At 37.0% G+C, this 20,621-nt stretch overlaps 2 protein-coding genes across 2 annotated transcripts; both read left to right on the forward strand.

Annotated features, from left to right (window-relative positions):
• Window positions 1-508: 508 nt before the first annotated feature.
• Window positions 509-17,269, forward strand: LOC145682910 (uncharacterized). The gene is made up of 2 exons (XM_081754271.1): window positions 509-533; window positions 14,241-17,269. The coding sequence occupies exons 1-2, from the start codon at window positions 509-511 to the stop codon at window positions 17,267-17,269; spliced, it is 3,054 nt and encodes a 1,017-aa protein (XP_081610397.1).
• Window positions 17,270-17,530: 261 nt separating this feature from the next.
• LOC145682911 (uncharacterized) lies at window positions 17,531-19,318 on the forward strand. Its single transcript, XM_081754272.1, has one exon. It carries the CDS (start codon window positions 17,531-17,533, stop codon window positions 19,316-19,318), a length of 1,788 nt encoding a protein of 595 aa, XP_081610398.1.
• The last annotated feature ends 1,303 nt before the right edge of the window (window positions 19,319-20,621 follow it).

Genomic DNA, 20,621 nt, shown 5'->3' on the forward strand with positions numbered 1-20,621 from the left:
AAAGAAGATACCGATTGATGCATGCGTGGTGATTTGCGGCCATCTTGGATTAAGGTTATTTTTTAAATAAGAAAGTAGACACTTCACACATCGATTAACACTGTGTTTGTAGAAGAATGCAGTCCTGGAAGCAGAAATGCGTTATCATATTCTGTTACAAAGTTATGATTCCCCAAAATTGGTGGTTTTCTGTTTACTTGCAGGGAGAGCGACATGGCACAAACGCTACAAGAAAGCCGTGACACTTCAAATTTAGCAGGTTTTCTTCTCATTGCAGGTAGAGCGAGATAGTACTAAGGGAGCAGGAAAGAATTGAGATCATCCTAATGTCTGGGGAAAGAAGCTGTCGTGTGATTGCTCAGGACTTCAACGCGCGCCACTCCGAAAGATTTGCAATAAGCCACAACATCGTTAGCTACCTCATTAGGAAATCAGTGTAACTGGTAATGTTGCCGACAGACCACGATCAGGTCTCCCACGAACCGCGACACATGAGGAAACATCCACAATGGTGCTTGCTCCGAGTGTGAAAAGTAAGAAGCGCAGCATAAGACAAGTATCAGCGATAACAGGCGTATGACGTGCTTCCGTGATGAGGAGTCTCCATACGAACAAGTGGCATCCCTTTAAGCTGCAGCTTGTCCACAACCTTTCAGAGGATAATCCAGACCGGCGCATGGAATTGGCCAATTGTGCTTTGTCACAATACAAATGAGATCCGCATTTCCCAGCCAGCGTTCTCTTCACAGACGAGGCAAACTTATTTGGATGAGGCAGTGAATCACCACGACATTGGATATTGGTCAGATATAACCCACATGCGATCAATCCCGTCAAGAGGGTTGCCTCTGCTCATATATTTTCCCCTTTCTTAAAGGAAAGTTGCCTATCTCGAAGAAAAATGGCAGGATCTGCAAGCTTTGAATGTCTTATGCAGCCCGTGTGCTCAAGCCTTCTATATGTAAATCCTAAATAAGTAATTAGCGGAGTAAAGTAGAATAAAAATGATAAACAATGAAAGCAATATATTTTTAATAATATTGTTTATAATTTAAAAAACAATCGCCTCTTTTATCCATTGTTTTGCCTGAAATAGAGCGGTTTTTCTCAGTAGATACTGACCGCATGTCAGTTTTCTTGTATTCTTTTACTCACAGTAATATACGTCGAACATAAGATTTTTAAGATAGTTAACATATAATAAAGAACTTGTAAATCAAATTTGAAGCATTTTTCACGATTAGTTTCGGAAATAAAATGTTTTGTTTTTTTTTAAATTGTTTCCTCAAAAAAATAGTTAAAATGGGCATCCCCTCTTTTCCCATGGACTCTTCATTTATAACAATTTAAGAAGAGACTACTCGGTAGTCCTATACAAGGTCATGCAAATGAGAAGCATACCTGGGACATGCAGGCAATCCACTATATCTGATTGTCTTCGTACGATGGTGCTTCAAAGCTATTTGTAGGTAGCGGTTATACGTAATAGTAGCCTTGGTTAATTTAGTTTATTGAGTTGTATGATTCGTGTTTTTAGAATCCAGGTTTTCGGTATCGAAGACAGTAACGAAAGCGATTTAGCTACAAGGGAATTAAAGGAGAAAACTAAAATTATTGAAAATATTTGTGTTGAAAAAATGCGACCGTAGCTGTGCAAAACGTAAGACCAAACAGCCCATAGGGAATGAAACGTATCATTTTCACTTTTACGTATCACGTTTGTCCCGGCTAGGCTAAAGGGGACAATAATGTGAGTAATGAATGAAGTGGTGGAATGAAGAAAATGGGACCAAACTGAAGAACCCCGAGCAAACCCATGGACACGATGTTTGTCCACCACAAATTTCATTTGGCGTAATAGAACTAGGGACCTCACTCAGCAGAACCCATAGAGAATAATAGAAAAGAAAAGAACATTACTGGAAAAATAGGCCATCACTGCTGAAAACTTTGTATTGTAGGAGAGACGGCAATACATGGGAGAGGAAAAGGGACAAATACTACAATTTATGGTGTTACTAAAGCTGAAAATTCGCATATCAGGACGATAAAATTCCTGAGAATCGCAACGATCAAAATTCGTTTCAAGTGGTCTACTTGCGATGGAAATGAGCTACAATGAATATTATAATACTGTAGTAGAGAGAACAACTGTACTTCGTTCACAATGTGAATACAGTAGACTATGCACATTCAATATTAAAACCGGCTGCAGGAGATATATTGCTTTCGATTACAATAGAGGAATATAACATGTTCTTCGGACGTTGAATCCACAATAAAAAGTTCACTATATATTATTGTTTTTACTCTATGGAAATCAACAATGGAACCGGAAGTAGTATTCGGTTTTACCATTTTCGCTTTTACTGCCGAGATAAGAGTGTATATATTGTGGCAGAGCCCGTATTTTATGTATCAGCATTTTATTTTAATGATCAACTTTATTTATTTTAAGGATACTGGGTTTTGTGAAATATTAGAAATTATGTGATGAAGGAAAACAACTGTTAAAATTGAGGTTAACGCAAGCTGGGAAAATCGTAGCATTTTATTGTCAGCAGATAAAGTAAACAAAATGCACAATGGATAGTCTGCGAATGCAGGAAGGAAATTTATGAAATGCGTTAACCACAACATTTATAACATTCTGTAAAAATCATGAATCGTAATTGTAACATGTTTGTGAACATCAAACACATTCACGGATATGAGGAAATTGCCTAGAATCGGGAAATCAGTGCGTGTCGAGTGTTGCAGTTTTTGAGTCTTGACACGAGGAAAGAATTTGTTTTCCGAATGAAAGGAGGTCACACGTGTCTGACAGCAGACGGCGCCGCAGAATTCCGGAAATCAAGATCCGAACAAAACCGAGGGACAGGAGGTCATTGGGAGAAGTCATCGGGTTTTGGGAGAGAAGTCATCGCGCTTTTGAGATAGAAGTCCGACGGCTTTGATAGAAGCTCGAAGCTTTTGAGAGAAGTTCTACGTTTTCGTCGAAGTAGTTTGAGTTTATCGCTATAAAAGATTGAATGTGATTCACCGTAAGAATTCAATCACAACATCGGTGATCAGGCGATTGAAGAAAGACTAACAGCCAACGTTAGTTCATCTGGAGCATTGACAGAGAGGCCATATTCAATGCAAAGTATCAATTGACCAGCGACACCTGTCCATAACAGTATCAACCTGGCGATACTGAAATCAACTTAACAACCCCGGAGGTCATAAAAAAACGTCGCCTGAAGACAACAGAAAGGTATGTGTTACTCCAATTCAGGATACAATTGCTCAATGCTCGATACGCGCTACTCATCTGACAAAGTTTCTGAATATCCGTCCTAATTCACAACATTTACACTAGCTACATTCTTTTAATAAGAAATACAGTTGTTCAATAATTGACATTGATGTGTTATCATTACGACTTAATCCCCAGTTGTTATGTGTTAAGTTTGAAACATCTCGCATATGAAACAGATACTTGCTCACTCATTCTAGATGGTGAGTGGAGGGCGATCTGCTCAACTCAATTTTGCATCCTCAATTTAGGCACGAATTGAGTGGGTTGTCAATATATATATATATATATATATATATATATATATATACATTTTTGCTCTTTGGAGATTATCGTTAAAACCAGAAACTGTCTATTTTGATAACTTCCTATTTAAATTGGTCAAAGATGGGATGGATCCTTGGGACCTTGAATCGAACACAGAAAAACCAATTATCATAAATATCTTTCAGTTTTATCTCAATTAGGATCAATACTGACACTAAAAGCAGTAGTAATTCCTTAATCACTTAAGGTTTAATAAAGAGATAGAGAGAGTGAAGAGGGTATACGTTCTTCAGATGCTCAATTAATTTAGAAAACCGCCTGTCGCTATCTGTTACTATGGTAATCAGTGGGGAAACCTTAAAATGTTGATTTCTACTACTTCCGATTCAGAAAAGCGTTAACAAAGAAAATGGGACCTATTCTTGAGATGTCGAATCAATTCCAGAAACCCGCTTCTTGATAACCCTGACGGTTTTCTCCCTGTATTGAGATCGATATTGAAACCGGAATAATAGCTCTTTTCAAATGACAAGTTACATAGCTTTGGGAAGGTTTCCTGCTCCTTCAATAGCAGTGAAGCGATGTCATTTTATGGCTGATGACAGTATATAGACACACTCTAGAAGGCTAGAAGGCTACTCTAGTCATTAATAACATGAAACGAAAATAATAACAAACATATCTATTAGGAATGGCAAAATTTTAAGTTAATTCATTAAAATTTAAGCTTCGTCCAAAAAAAAACGATTATTTGGAAGAAAAAAATCCTCACCACCAGCAACGACATTTTGGGAGGGCATAGAGGGTAATTGTCACTCCTTTACTTTTATAAATACATACAATTTAATAAATTGTATTAGTCGGGAGGAAGATTCTGGATAAAGTCTCCAAAATATGATGTTGGATCAACCAGAGAGAGTAAAAGCAATCGGTGGTCATAAATTATCAAGTCCCCTATCCTTATCAATTCTAGACCACCGGTCGCTTGATGTGAGCGGAAGGTCCTCCCGTACACCCCCTCACTCATCTACTGAAGCTAAAAAAATGAGCATTTCAAATAAAAAACATATCTCCGAAACTAATCAAGATATTGATGAATTTCTTTATCCGGTTTCATCTCTAAGGAGTGCTTTATGCTTTTGTCTAATCGTGCTTTGAATAGACACAACTGATTTTCAAAAAATGTAACGTAAACATTAAAAACTGACATGTTTTGTAATTAATATTTTCTTTCTTGTTCAGTATCTGCCCAATGAGATGTGATATGAAAACAAACATCCCTAATTAACTGTATCGAGCATTAAATAATCTTTCCAACCGTACCAATATTGTTAGGTTTACTTCCAAAAACAGTCGTACAGCGAGGTAATTTTGATGGAAAGTGCACTTTGATTGGAGTGCTGATGCTCCGAATGGCGCCACTGAATTTCATCTCACGTCAGTCAATAATGCTTTGGTTTCCAAGATAAAAGCTGATTTTTTGCCAGTATTTGAAGAACAGTCCTCTCCCTTCTCCCTTGAGCTATACTGCACTGTCGGGATCATTTCTAGGTGTCCGGTCACTTGATACTAACGTGTGTTAAGGATCCCAAAATTTTGAGGTAAATACTGATATCTTTTATAGTGTTAAAATCCATTTACAGCTCATATTCTGGTTGATTCAGATTTTCAACTCTATTTGTGTGCAGTATTTCCTCCGGTCTTTGAAATAATTCCTTATTTCTCTAACAAAATTGTTTATCTTACCATAATGAAAAAGCAGAAAATATGAAAAGGTAAGAACATATGTAAAGATGTCTTAAGTGAGTTCAAACACCATTTACAGGTGATATATAGGGTAATTGATAACATCGTTGTACACCTAAAGGGTATTTCTAAAATCAAGAATAATCTGTATTTTCTCAATGGTCACTAAAAAGTTTTTGCAGAAACCTCAATAACTCTATCTGTATGTAATTTATGAGAATATCACATCGAACTTCATTAAATACTTACTAATTACTGGAAACAAGCAAAACTATTATAATATTCTTCATTATCATATCAAATCTGCGCAAAATTACATGTTTCTTTAGTTTTTTAAATCCTCACCAGAGGAATCATTTTCTGGTACATAAGTGTTTATAAGTAAGTTATAACACTTGTTACCATTACAACTACAGGTTTCCATGCACTCCACTGAAGCCTGCACACACTGGCAATATTTGTGTCCCACGCATGTTTACATGTCCAAGACTAATTCTGGGCAACTTTTAGCCATAGACTCCTGAGTGGTCCATTTGGGGACCAATTTTCCATTCGTAGTTTTCCAACCAAAAAGTACGACTTTAAGGAGATTAATATTCGAGTCGCTGACGTGCCGCTAACTGTATGTTTGAAGGTGTGCTCATTTGATATTGGGCATTAGAACATCCTTCGTTGGTGGAAGTCGGTTTGAGTTTTTGTAACCGACCAAATCGTCACACACACCAATGATCGAGATATTTTGTGAGTCGATGTAGAGTTTCATCGCAGATTCTTCTGCACGTGCTATCGTCTCATCCACATTACTAGATCCTATGTTATTTAGCATGTAAGATTTTTTTTTACAATATACATTCCAGGTTTTTTTCTTAATTCTTCTGAACTGACTGGTGGAGTCGCTTCCACTCAGTACAAGGAATGCCGGAAAGGAAAGGCATTTTATCGTTGACATCATTCACGATTGTGTGCATTGGAATAAATTGTAATTTAATTGCTGTTCTAATAGAAGTCCATATTCTTCCGACTTAATTGTTTTAAAAATGTATAACGAAAACAAGAACATCGATGTATTATCCTCGTATCACCCTATTCTTGATTATATTTCAGAAACGGTAGGTCTTCTCCCTGTGATGAAAGTAAGTCTGTAAATCCACCCGATGTGTTAACTAACTGTTTGACTACAGAACCTGATCAGCTCTAAAAAAAGAAATGCTGCGAGGTCAGATTTGTTTTCAGGCAAATCAATAAACATTTCCAATGTTGAGGAATTTGACTAATCTCGGCCTTCCTTATTTCTCCTGATTTGTCATCAGTAAATACGTGCTGTTCGTATAAATCTTGTATCTCCTTTAATAGAACATGGACTGTAAGAGTCAAATTCGCTAGCACGCCCTGTTTAGAAAGTTGATCACACATTTTACAAAAATATCCTCCAAATCGCCTCTAGTCAGTTCGCAGACATTAGGAAACAGAAATCATGGAATGTATATTGTAAAAAATCATACTTGCTAAATAACATAGGATCTGGTAATGTGAATGAGACGATCGCACGTGCAGAAGAATTTGCGATGAAACTCTACACCAACTCACAAAAAATCTCGATCAATATTGTCTGTGTCGATTTGGTCGGTCACAAAAAACTCAGACCAAATGATATGTTGTAGATATTGTGTTTCTAAGAAAATATCCCAATGGGCACAACCAGCCAGCCATCACTGACCGTTTGACCACTAAATGGCCACTTTTTTGAAAACAGCCGAAGATAACGACATTCTAGATCTAGGTAAAAATGACTGAAACCGTGATATGTGGTAACCATTGTGATCCTGAGAGATAGTCTTATTGGGCATAATCACCAATCTCTGATCATTTAGCCACTACAATGCCGTTTTTTTGAAAGCAGCCCAAGATAGAGATATTTTGGATTTCGATGAAAATGACTGAAACTGTGATATGTTATAGATGCTGTTTTACTGAGAAAAGTTTTAATAAGCACAATCACCAATCACTGACTGTTTGGCCACTACAGGGCCAAATTTTTGAAAACACCAGAAGGTAACGTTATTCTGAATTTCAGTGGAATTGCTTCAAACAGTGATATGTTGTAGATATTCTGATCCTGAGAAAAAGTCTCAATTGGCACAACCATCCATCACTGACCGTTTGGTCACGATACGACCATTTTTTAAAAAAGCTGAAGGTAACGGTATTCTCGATCGGAGATCGAGCAAGGCACCGTGACGGCCAAGGCGTATCGCACACTGATGCAAAAAAAGTACACCTCTTCATGATGACCATGTTTCCCAATGGTATTGTCATTTTTTACAAGATAATGCACCATGTCACAAGGTCAGAAGTGTGATGGAGTGGTTCGAGAAATACAAGAGCGAGATGTAATTTAACGTGACGTCAGGGTGCATCGCTCCCTCCCCAGAATTTACGGGAATTAGGTGACCTGCTTGTGCACGTATGGTACCAACTCTCTTCAGCGACCTACAAGGATCATTCCGTCCATGCTAAGATGCGTCGCCGTTGTTATCCATGCCAAAAGTAGACATACTAACAATTAGGTAGGTAGTCATAATGTTCTGGTTGATGTGTGCGTATATTCTAACTCCTATATTTTGTCTCGAGTTGATCTTCGAAACGTGTCGCCTTAAATGTCGACTCGACTCGTGCGCATCCCTAATCACAATATTTACAACATATCACAGTTTCAGTAATTTTCATCGATATCCAAAATATCACTATATTAGGCTGATTTCTTGAAAATGGGCTTGTAGTGGCCAAACTATCAGTGATTGGCGCTTCTGCCCATTACGATTTTTTTTTCAGAATCACAATAGGTACCAGATATCACGGTTTTAGTCATTTTTACCGGAATCCAAAACGTAGTTCTCTTCGGCTATTTTAAAACAAAATGGCCCTGTAATAGCCAAATGTTCAGTGATTTGTGGTTGTGCTCACTGAGACTTTTTCTCAGGAACACCATATCTACAACATATCACGGTTTCAAGCAATTCCACCGAAATCCAATTTCCATAAGGAATGTTCTGCGGAGCAATTTGTGAGTTCGAAGGGGCCCGTTGCCCCCTGTAAACCTTCTCTCGTTAAAACGGCAAAACCTGTATTTCCTACTTTGAAGTCATCCTTCCATTGGCCGAGTTTCGTTTCTTTATTGTGCCCATTTTAATCACGGGGACCTTAGACCCTTTTAACCTATTTTCCGACAAAAAGAAAAAGAATATGTGGCGGTTTATTTTCGGTCTAGTATATAGGTGCAACGTTTGAAGAAAATCTGATCATGAGAAACCCTTGTAAAGCTATCATCTCCTTTACACTTTCACGTTTTGGACTTGACGGGGTTTTGACCCAAAGTTTTCAATTCTTGTCAGTTATCTACCATCATACTGTGATTTATTATTATGATATTTGTTGTACTGATGTGATAGTGGGAAGTCTGCATTTGATGTTTTGATTGGGCTGAAGGATATAAATATAGTTACCAACTGGGCAATAATTGTTCTCATCTCATTCTTTCTTCTTTGATTTTGTAAGATTATTACATCGAAGTCGTCGAACAGTGGACATTCTTTCAGTTGGATGATGTTGAATCTGCATTGGCTCTTGGATCAGAATTGTAGTTGCCCCAGCCAGCATCTTTTGACCGAAGTAATGCATTATGTTGTTTTTAAGTATTTGTAAAATACTTCATAATTAATGTGCATGTAACTACGTGCATTTTAGTACAATGACCGATCCCGTAATTGACTATATTAATGAGCTTTTTTTCACTAAACATTCATTAGTAAAACAGTCTTTACTCGCAGCATTACAGTACTGCTAAAATTGCAAAATAAAGTTGATTAAGTTCACTGGAAATTTCAATGCTATTGTTACTTCTAAAAAGTTTCCATCAGCACCCTTCAGCAAGAGTTAAATTTTCTTTCTAGACTAAGAATTCATATAAAATAAGGGACACATAATGAGTTATTAGGCCTAGGCTATATGCTTAACTACTTACATAACGCAAACCGTTTAAGAACTTCTATCATTTATAGTTTCGTCTTTGATTGATTACCTTCTGAAAGATCAAGGGGAGTTATACAATACGATTTCAACCAAACTAATTGATCTGAATCAAACTTGGCATGATTGTAAATCTTGACAACGTTGTACTCATATGAAATACTATGATATGCAGGCTTTTAGTTCCCCAGTTAGAGGAAATTAAATTTGAAGTTTGGACTTCGACACATTTTCGAGTATCAATTTTAATAAAGATTTGTTTAAAAACCAATGAAGGACAGTTTTCTAACGCAATTGATAAACACTAATTTTTAAAGCAAAATATTGAACAAATAGAAATATGATTAAATGTTAGACTGTTCAAAAATAATTGAAATGACGTATGGACATTGAAAAATCATAAAATGTCGAACATGCTCGGCAAACGCCGAAAGGATGGCAAACCTAATTTCACTGAAATTACCTGTTACGAAATATAAATGTTCTATTTCGCTATGTTACCTATACTTTTCATTTACCAATATTGATATGATTCAAATGCCGAGAAGAGAGGGAAATTAATTCTCTACCAACACGCTGAATCAAAAGAATTATATCTCCAATTTAGATTCAAAACCAGATCTCGGATACAAATTCAAAAACCCATTTAGAATGTGATTCAGATTCGACCACTTTCACCTCACAAGTTTGCAATTTTCCAAGAAAAACGCTGCATATACACACACACACTTCCCTTATTGTTATATAGTAGACATATGAACGTTCGGTGTAAGATCCGGGTTTGATTCGATTTCCATCATATATCATTCGATTTCCACGTTAATCAGTAGGTCCATGTCTCATATAGGGACACTCAACTGAAATCAAGAACATTCCCGGTGGGAATTGAATGGGTTCGGACATGATGGTAAGCCAAAAGTTCGTCTCAAATGATTCAGTGCTCAAAAGGCATGTTAAAATCCGAAGCAACCAAACAATCTAGCTGCAGAGGCGCATGAGTTGTCCATGTACGTTTCGCACGACAAGAGATTACGTTAAACAACTTATTTGTTCTGCAGCACGGGAGCGATAGTGAATATTGAAAAAAGCGTTATATTATCAAACATTAGATAAAATGCATGTTTTATATAAATGTTAATCTAAAAAGTTAATTTCAGAGACAGATTAAACATTTATGGTTATGTTTATCTCACAAGGAGACTTACACAAGTGAAACTTACCGTTTTTAATGAAACCTTGTAGACTTGTGGAACATCGACACTTACTTTTTTATTTCGGTAATGGTATCGGTTTAAAAGTAGAAACAACCCTTTGAATGTTAGGGGTGATCTTGAAGCATAGACAGAATAAAGTTATTTAATGTAGAAGAAAACACTGCCAGGGGGAAAGTTAGGAGAGCCGATTCAGAATCTGACTTCAAAATTAGAAAATTCAAAATGGCCGACCCAGTATGGTGATTACAATTACAAACATCCTCCGGTTTAAAATGGTCTGCAATTAGCCAAGAACAATTGTAGTTGGCAGGGGCTACTGGGAGAAGGTTGCAAAAAATTTGAAATACCTTTCTGTACTTATTTTAACAAGATTCTTGGTTAAAGTGTATATCTACACCTCTCACTATTCGGGGTGCTTGTTTATAGTGAGTTCCCTCGCTTGTCAGTATAACAGACTATCATACACGGAGAAAAATCCGTTCTCCGGACAGCGGTATATTTTACAAATATACGGTATCCTCTTGCTTACTATAGAAATCCGTATGGAGCATACGGAGCATGCTGACATCTAACAGTTTTCCGTATATCGCATACATATACTTATGTTACCTTCGTCAGCTATATGTTATATACGTCCAGTTGTATGTGAGATCCATACCGCATACATTGTTTCATACAAAAAGTACGTATAGATGGAACACTTATCCAGAAAGTATTATAAAACATGCGTTTTCAGTTATACGTCTGCTGTTCGTTAAGTCCAAAAACTACAGGAATTACGCATGTAACCTATCTTTTTAAGTACACTACATTTTTTTCTTAGTGTATATCCTCAATTGTTATAATTATCAATTTATTGAGAAAACGTTTTACAGTAATGATATTTCGTAAAAAGATGTGTGATGCATAAACATAGTTAACGCACAGTTTATTACAGCAAAAATTGCTCACAAATTGCAAAATGCTGCATAATCTTTGAAATAAAATGTTACGGGATTGCAAAGGCATGTGGTTATTAATGAAAATATCCGCTTTCGTACCTCAGATACTTAACAATGTTTGCAAATGTGGGAGAAGAAAGCTGATTATGAATCAGTGATTGGATCGTAATTATATTATTACGGAGATGTAAATTTATGTTATAGAGAAGGACAATGTCAGAAAAATGTGCAAGACATTTTTCCATGGCCTAAAGAAGAATACATCAAAATGCTAAATCATGTTGGCACTGCAGGAATGGTTTCTATTTTGAGAAACTCTTTTGAGGTTTAACTCATACTCAAATATACTATAAATAACTAAAATAAGCATCCCGACTAGTGAGAAGCGAGGGGTCTTACTTTCAGTATGTACTCCGAATAGTGAGAGGCGAGGGGGCTCCCTTTCAATAAGCACCCAAAATAGTGAGAGGCGAGGGGACTCACGTTAAACAAGCACCCCGAATAGTGAGAGATAAGGGACTCACTTTAATCAAACATACCGTTAAACTAAGTGCAGAAAGGGGTTTCAAATATTTCTGCAATCTATTCGCAGTAACCCCTGCCAGCTACGATTGTACTTTGCTAACGGCAAACTATTTAAAACCAGAAGACTTTTGTAATTGTAACCACCGCATTGGATCCGCCATTTTGAAGTTTCTAATTGTGACGTCAGATTCTGAATCAGCTGTCCTGAAAGCTCCCTGGGAGTATGTTTTCTCCTACATTAAATGGTTGTTTTCTGTCTATGCTTCAAAATCTTCCCTAACGTTCAAAGGGTTAATAAGGGACCTTAAACCCGCAGGATTACCGAAAAAGTACGTGTCGATTATTTTTCGATGTCCTACAAGGCTACAAATTATATTCAAACCGAAATGTTACAGTTCCGTAAGTTCCCTTATTAGAGACGCATTCAGTAATATAAGAATGATGGCCACAAGAATTAACTATCACAATCATTAGGATCATTACAAGGATATTTTCAAATTCTTGAATTTACGTACGAACTGTAAAAAAATTGTAAGAGTCATATTCTAATGTGCAATTTTTGTAATGTGCGCTCATGTTTCAATGTAATTAAGTTGTTCCTTAAAGTGTCAAATATGCCATACATTTAAATTCATATGTTGGATCTGGTCAGTACAAAACCTGATCAAAAGTCCGTTTCGTCTATCTTAAAAGCAATTTGAATGTCCCAAATTGAACGTCTACTTAGCATACTTAGCAAGAAAATACATAAAATAGTTATGCGTTAAAATTCTCAGCACATCCTATTTATGTTTCTTTGTTAATATTTTTCCTTCAAAACAATTGCTATCTTACGCTTTTTCTTTCTATCGACGAATGTGATATAAAAGGAGAATGAATGTTTCTACGTCATCGTCACGTAGAAGGTAAAGGAACTGTTTGAATGGCGGGAGAGTAAATCGAAAAGGTGGATACATTCTTCTGAGCGTTTATTAGCAAACGCAGCGAGCAGTTGTGGACATAGCAAACCTCGAACTGCCTCTCGACGTTTACGAACTGTTTCTTTCCCGATAGAACTTGTTTTAAATACCCATTTCTACTCCGATAAAGCGAAGTGGAGACCAAACATACAGAGAGTCTCCCTGTTTAATGTGGTTGCCAGATTTAAGGAGTAGTGTGGAAAGTTCACTTGACGAATATCTGGTAAATTAAATATAAACAACTATGTAGTTTCTTACTACATACTTTTAAATTCTTGAAGACTTATTCCCCCAAAATTGCGTGTACTTTTCTACTTGTTGCTATTATTTTAAACTACAGGTGACTGAAATATTTCAACACTGTAGAGGTTCTCATAACGCCTGCAATTCTGTAGAAGAATGCTAATAGTGTGTGAGTGTGTAACACTAGATGATTCAGATATGTTATTGGTACCGGTGCCATTTACATCTTACAGGTGATGTTGGCACCAGGATCCAATAAATATAGTACGGCACCACACGTATTTCCCAAGAAACTGTCAGAAATAGATACATAAGTGTTTTCCCACCACAAATACCAATAAAAGTCATGGATTTTGATCTCACACTCGTTATTGTACTTCTTTTAGTTTTTTATGAACAATTGGTTACAACAAGTCGGTTTCCCAACTCGGAGATAACAAGTACGCAAATACGTGTATAGGTGTGTGTGTGTCTGTGTGTGGATACGCGTTTCATCTTGTTCGACGATGAATGAATCTTCAGATGGGAAGTGGCATGTATTCGCTTCTTACAGGACTCCTATTACTACAATGATGTAGACTACTTTAATATTTAGGAAAATAAAAATAGTAATACATTAACTACTGTTGGAATTGTTATGGCAACATTTGTGCCGAGTTTTGTTCTTCTTTTGTTTTTCTTTTGTTCTTCGCTCGCTCGTTTTGTATCAGCTGTAGGGCAAGTGCTAATGTTAGAATAAAAATAGTATTTTTTGCCTTCTATAATATAATATTAACGTTTTATTGTAACATCTGGCGACCGTGACACGACTGAAGAACGACTTAAATAATGGAGAAGGCAAAAAGAGTGAGTCCAGTGGCGAGAGCTGTATTTACAAAAATCGCAAAAAATGTGGAACAGTGCTGTAATGCCGCGAATGTGAATATTGACGAACTTAAAGTGAACTTCGAATTATTGGAGGATAAATACAGGGTAGTTGATGAAGCACACAATGAATACATTTAACTGTTATTAAAAGAAGAATTCCAAGAAGATGATTTGATTCAGGAAACAGAAGCACAAGATAAGTATGTTCTGACATTTTATAGTCTTCGTACGAAAGTTCAAGAGTTGATCGATAAGCATGCATCAAATTCAACTCGTGATACAGACAGTGTTTCGACAGAAGGTAAGAAACGGGGTATTAAGTTACCGGTAATTGAATTGAAGAAGTTTGATGGTGACTTAAAGAATTGGTTACCGTTTTGGAGTCAGTTCAATCGAATCGATGCGGACACGAATATCGCAAACAGTGACAAATTTCAATATTTAGTTCAGGCTACTCTACCCGGTTCAAGAGCACGCCAATTTGTTGAAAGTTTCCCGTTATGTGAAGAAAACTATCCGAAAGTGATTGAAGGTTTGAAGTCACGTTTCGGTCGTGAAGATACATTGGTAGAAGTGTATGTGAGGGAACTTTTAAAACTGGTGTTAAGCAATTTGAACAGTAATAAGCAATTAGAACTCAGTGCCTTGTACGACAAAATTGAGTCACAATTACGAGCATTAAGTACATTAGGAGTGACGACAGACAAATGCGCAGCAATGCTGTACCCACTAGTGGAATCGTGTTTACCTGAGGAACTTTTGCGAGCATGGCAAAGGGGAACTACGAACTATGGAGAATCTACAGTGGAAAATAGACTGGAAAATTTAATGTTGTTTGTGAGAAAAGAAGTTGAAAGTGAAGAGCGAATAGCACTTGCAGTTGCAGGCTTTGATTTGAAAGATACTTCCAGTGCGATAAAGAAAAGGAAGGATCGAAGTAGTCCCACAGAAACTGTTCCAACAGCGGCAGAGTTAGTTAATTGTAAAGGTGACCCAGAGAAATGTATTTTTTGTAGTGATTTTCATGTTACCGAAGAGTGTTCGAAGGCACGTAACTGGTCTTTCGAGGAAAAAACAAAGGTGTTAAAAGCAAAAGGTTGTTGTTTCAAATGTCTAAAACCGGGGCATGTTAGCAGTAGATGTAGAGTAAAATTAAAATGCGCCAAGTGCAAGGGACAACATTCATACATTATGTGCAAGGGACCAAAAGGTAACAAGGAAAATGACGGTACAGTGAAACAAAGTGTAACGAAACCGGTTATTGAAAATACATTAACTAATAACGTGTATGCCGAAACGTTTTTGCAAACATTAGATGTAAAAGTGAGGGGTCAAGAGAGAGAAAGGGAGGTAAGAGCAATTATAGATACAGGTTCCCAACGATCGTACATTCGAACAGCTACCGCATTGGAAATGGGATACGAAAGTGTTCAAAAAGAAAGTGTTATGCATGCACTCTTTGGAGGTATTTGTTCTGCACCTTATGAACATAGTTGTTATCAAGTTAGGTTGTATAGTCTGAAAGGAGATTATGCATGCAATTTTGAAGCGCTGAACCAAGATACAATATGTAGCAATGTGACGTCAGTAGTTGAAGGTCCTTGGATACAGGAGTTAAAAAATTTTGGTGTAGAAATTTACGACAGGAACCCTGGCGCGATAGAAATTTTAATTGGTTCTGACATTGCAGGAAAACTTTTTACTGGGAAAAGAATTGTGTTGAAGTCCGGATTGGTAGCTATGGAAACATTGCTTGGTTGGGTTTTAATGGGCAAAGTTAAAGTACGTGGTGATGTTAAATTCTCGTCTATGGCAACGATGTCCATGTTATGTAAAGAAGCATCTATAGCGGATTTATGGCGGTTAGATGTTCTTGGTATCACAGATCCTGCTGAAAAGAAGACAAAATTAGAAGCTCAGCAAGCAGTAATGGATTACTTTAATAAGACCGTAGCTATTAATGAGGAGAAGAGGTACGAAGTAATGTTACCTTGGATAGAAGGACATCCTACACTTCCTAGTAATATTGAGATGTGCAAAAGAAGATTAAATACACTCATTGCTAAGTTGAAGAAGGAAAACCGTTACGAAGACTATCAACAAGTGTTGAATGAATGGATACATGATGGGGTAATAGAAGAAGTTCCACCAGAAGAAAAGGATAGAGAAGGACATTATTTACCTCATCGCCATGTAGTCAAGGAAAGCAGTACGACGAAAATACGTCCCGTCTTCGATGCATCAGCCAGGGAGAAAAATTATCCTTCATTGAATCAGTGTTTAGAGAAGGGCATTAATTTGATCGAAATGATACCCTCAATTTTGATAAAATTTAGGTTAAATAGAATCGGAGTTGTATCCGATATCAAGAGAGCATTTTTACAAATTAGTGTTTGTAAAAGAGACCGTGACTTTTTGAGATTTTTGTGGGTTGACCAGGAGGGAAACGAAAAGATATTTCGTCACAAGCGTGTAGTTTTTGGTGTGAACTGCAGTCCATTTTTGTTGTGTGCAGTGATAGAACATCATCTTAAGTTAGAAATGGAAAAACAAAGAGAAGGAAAAAGCCAATACTCCAGAGAAGTCATCGCTCAGCTTTCGAAGTGTTTTTATGTGGACAATTGCGTTACCAGCGTAAGGAATGAAGAGGAGCTTCATCACTTCATTAATGAAAGTACTCAAGTAATGGCGAAAGCTGGATTTGAGCTGAGAGGATGGGAGCACACTTCTTTTGGAGAGATGGAGCAAGACAACGGAGTACCAGTCCTAGGTCTACAGTGGGAAACGAAATCTGACACTTTGGCAATAAGACCAGAATGCTGCGACGGGTTGATACCAGAAGTTCTTACTAAGAGGGTTATTTTGTCGTTTGCAAATAGGATATTTGACCCCATAGGGATTACTTCTCCAGTGACGTTGTATCCAAAGATCCTTTTGCAAGAAATTTGGCGATTGGAATTAAGTTGGGACGAAGAAGTACCAGGGGCAGTAAGGAAGAAAATTTTACAGTGGGTAGGTGAATTGCCTTTGTTGAAAGAACTTTCATTTCCTAGATGTATCCAAGGAGATTCAGAAAATTGTAGTCTACATGTGTTCTGTGATGCAAGTGAAAGAGCCTATGCTACGGCAGTTTTTCTTAGAACTGTTACAAGAGAAAACATTAATGTGCAGTTAGTATAAGCCAAGACAAGAGTTGCTCCTATAAAGAAATCAACCATAGCAAGATTAGAATTATTGGCAGCTACTATTGGTGGGAGACTAGCTACTTCTGTGATTGAGGCCTTGAATCTTGAAGGTATACAGATTTATTATTGGACAGATTCTACAACAGTTCTTGCATGGATTAAACGAGATGAGCAATGGAATACTTTTGTTTGGAATCGAGTGCAAGAAACCCGAAAATTAAGTGAAAAGGAAACTTGGCATTACGTACCAGGAACTATGAATCCGGCGGATTTACCATCGAGAGGATGTACTTCAGAACAACTGCTTGAGTCAAAATGGTGGGAAGGTCCTTCGTGGCTGCGACGACCCAAGGAGGAATGGCCAGAACAGAAGTATGAGTACAAAGAAGAAATCATTACGCAGGAAAAGAAAAAGACGGTCTCATCAGTTATGCTTAATGTTGGAAAGGAGGACAGTGACTGGTATTATCGGTATCCTTCCAAATACGAAAAATTAGTTCGCATAATAGGTTGGATGAAAAGATTTATTCATAATTGTCGTTCTAAGCAAAGAAGAAGCAACGAATTGTCTGTTGAAGAATTGTTATCAGCAGAGAAGACTGTTATTAGACTTATTCAAACAGATTCCTTTGAGGGTGTTGGCGACAAGAATTTGAAATCTTTGTGTCCGTTCGAAGACAATGACAAACTCATCAGAATAAAAACCAAAATTACAGAACTTTCAGATGTTGAAACCTTCCGTTATCCAGTTGTGTTGCCAAGCACACATCCAGTAGTAAAAATGTTAGTGTACGATAAACATGTGGAAGCTTGTCACGTTGGTGTTCAAGGTTTGTTGAGTCTTCTTAGGGAACAGTTTTGGATACTCAAAGGAAGAAAAACTATTCGATCTATAATAAAGCAATGTGTCATATGTAAACGATATACTGCCAAGAAGTTGGAACCAATCCCTGCAGCTCTACCCGAAGATAGAATCAGAGATGCAGCAGTGTTTGAAGTAACGGGAGTGGACTTTACCGGACCAGTTAGACTACGAGATGGAGGAAAAGCTTGGATTTGTATATTTACCTGTGCAGTATATAGAGCAGTGCATTTGGAGCTTGTTTCCGGATTATCAACGAGTGACTTTCTTCAAGCCCTTAGAAGATTTATAGCGCGTCGAGGCCGTCCTTCGGTCATTTACAGTGACAATGGCACGAATTTTGTTGGCACAGAAAATTTATTGGGCAGACTGGATTGGAAATGTATAACGTCTTTTGCAGGTGTGAAACGCATCAAGTGGAAATTCAATCCACCCAGTGCTGCTTGGTGGGGTGGATGGTGGGAGCGTTTAATTCGATTAATGAAAGGACTGTTAAGGAGAATACTTGGGAAGGCTTCTCTAAATTATGAAGAATTCATTACAGTGTTGTGTGACTGTGAAGCTGTCATGAATGGTCGACCGTTAACTTATGTTTCTGATGATAGTTCGGATTTATTAGCTTTAACTCCAGCTATGTTTCTGCAGCAAGTTAGAGAAGTAGGAGTACCGGATCTCGACAACTTGGAATCTGTTAATCTACAAAAACGGTTGAGATATTGTCATAAACTCAGGGAACAGTTATGCAGTAGATTTCGCTGTGAATATTTGGGACAGTTGGTGCAGCATTGGAAATCTAGAAGAGACCATATTGAAATAAAAATAGAGGATGTTGTACTTGTAGAAAACGAGAACTTGAAACGTTTAGAATGGCCTTTAGCAAGAGTTGTGGAAATATTACTTGGACGTGACGGTGAAGTACGACTTGTGCGCTTGAAGACACGTACCGGATTGATGATGAGACCAGTGCAACGAGTTTTTCCCCTGGAAGTTCATTCAAATGAGACACCACAGGTGTTGAAAGAACCAGCAGTGTATCCTAGTGATGAACAAATGGACGGAGTGAGTGATAAAAACACAGAGACTGAGTGTGAAACAAAACTTCAAACTGTTACGACTCGAACTGGTAGAAAAGTGAAACGTCCTACCAGATTAGATCTTTTGTATATACTTAAAAATAAATAATGTTTGTTGTGGTTGAGTTACTAGTCCCCTCAACGTAACTCAAGGTGGGAGGATGTTGGAATTGTTATGGCAACATTTGTGCCGAGTTTTGTTCTTCTTTTGTTTTTCTTTTGTTCTTCGCTCGCTCGTATTGTATCAGCTGTAGTGCAAGTGCTAATGTTAGAATAAAAATAGTATTTTTTGCCTTCTATAATATAATATTAACGTTTTATTGTAACAACTACAATAGATCTCAGGATAAAATACAGTGTAAAGTCTATCTGTCTGTGTGCCTACATCTCTGCCAAATCTAAAACTAAATGATATGTAGCGTTCGAATTGAATCAATTAAAGAAAGTGTAAGTATCGTAGACTATTTTAATAAAAGGAATCCTTTTCGTATGAATATTCTCATTAAAGCGAGAGAAAACATTATCGATCCATGAGAGCATTCTCAGGTGATAATTGTGTAAAACGTATCACGTCATGATGATTAAGTATATTTATTAGTTGTTTGTACAGCAGAACATTAGCTCTTACACGTCAGTTGTTACAGCATCTCTCTTGCATATCAATTAGGTGTCGAGTTCATCAGATATGTAAGTGAAACAGTATTTTTCTTTTCACAAAATTAATTATTTATCATTCGACGTTTTGTATCGAATATTAGAGACTAAATTTCTAACAATGGTACTTGGAAATAAAATTTGTTTCTGTTGTCGACTGCAAAAATTAATTTTACCGAATAGTTAAACAGGAAAGGTTAAACCGACGACGGATCATTATTTGAATATTTAAAATCCGGGAATGTTATTTTTAGTATATAAAGGAATGAAAATCAACCCATCGGAAAAAGCGTACATGACCTGAAGTTTGCCGATGTGTCTTCGTAATTTGTTGCTTTTCCCGCTTCAGTCGAAGCCAAGTCTAGCATGAAAACGTCCTTGTTAAGCGTTGAGTATGAACTGAACATAACAGAACACAAACACAAACGATTTCACTCGAATTGGCATTGATACTTTTGAATTTGTGATTCAAAATAGAAGTAAATGGTTTTTTCTGTAAAATTATCCAATCAGCATGTGTGGAAGCGTAGGGAAACATGTGAAATTCGTGAATTCTGTGGCAGATTATATATAATCAGAACTGAAACCCAGACATTAAATCTCTTGGACAAAATAATGAATTGGTTGAAATCAGTAATGATTGAAACATTTTTTTTAGGTGAGTAGGTGCAGGTAATACTTTATTTATTTATTCAGAAATTGTGGGGCATCAATTAGAGGAAGAGAAATTCTTTGTAATATACCAATCTAGTATCAAG

The sequence above is a fragment of the Thermobia domestica genome, chromosome 4 (genome assembly GCF_964235325.1).
Source record: "Thermobia domestica chromosome 4, izTheDome1.hap1.1, whole genome shotgun sequence".
Classification (NCBI taxonomy): domain Eukaryota; kingdom Metazoa; phylum Arthropoda; class Insecta; order Zygentoma; family Lepismatidae; genus Thermobia; species Thermobia domestica.

Bases quoted from the DNA above. Each gene is read 5' to 3' on its own strand.
- LOC145682910 (XM_081754271.1), top strand. From the start codon at position 509: ATGGTGCTTGCTCCGAGTGTGAAAA. The intron at 534-14,240 runs GTAAGAAGCGCA...TGTTATTAAAAG, and splicing joins GCTTGCTCCGAGTGTGAAAA to AAGAATTCCAAGAAGATGAT.
- LOC145682911 (XM_081754272.1), top strand. From the start codon at position 17,531: ATGAATCCGGCGGATTTACCATCGAGAGGATGTACTTCAGAACAACTG.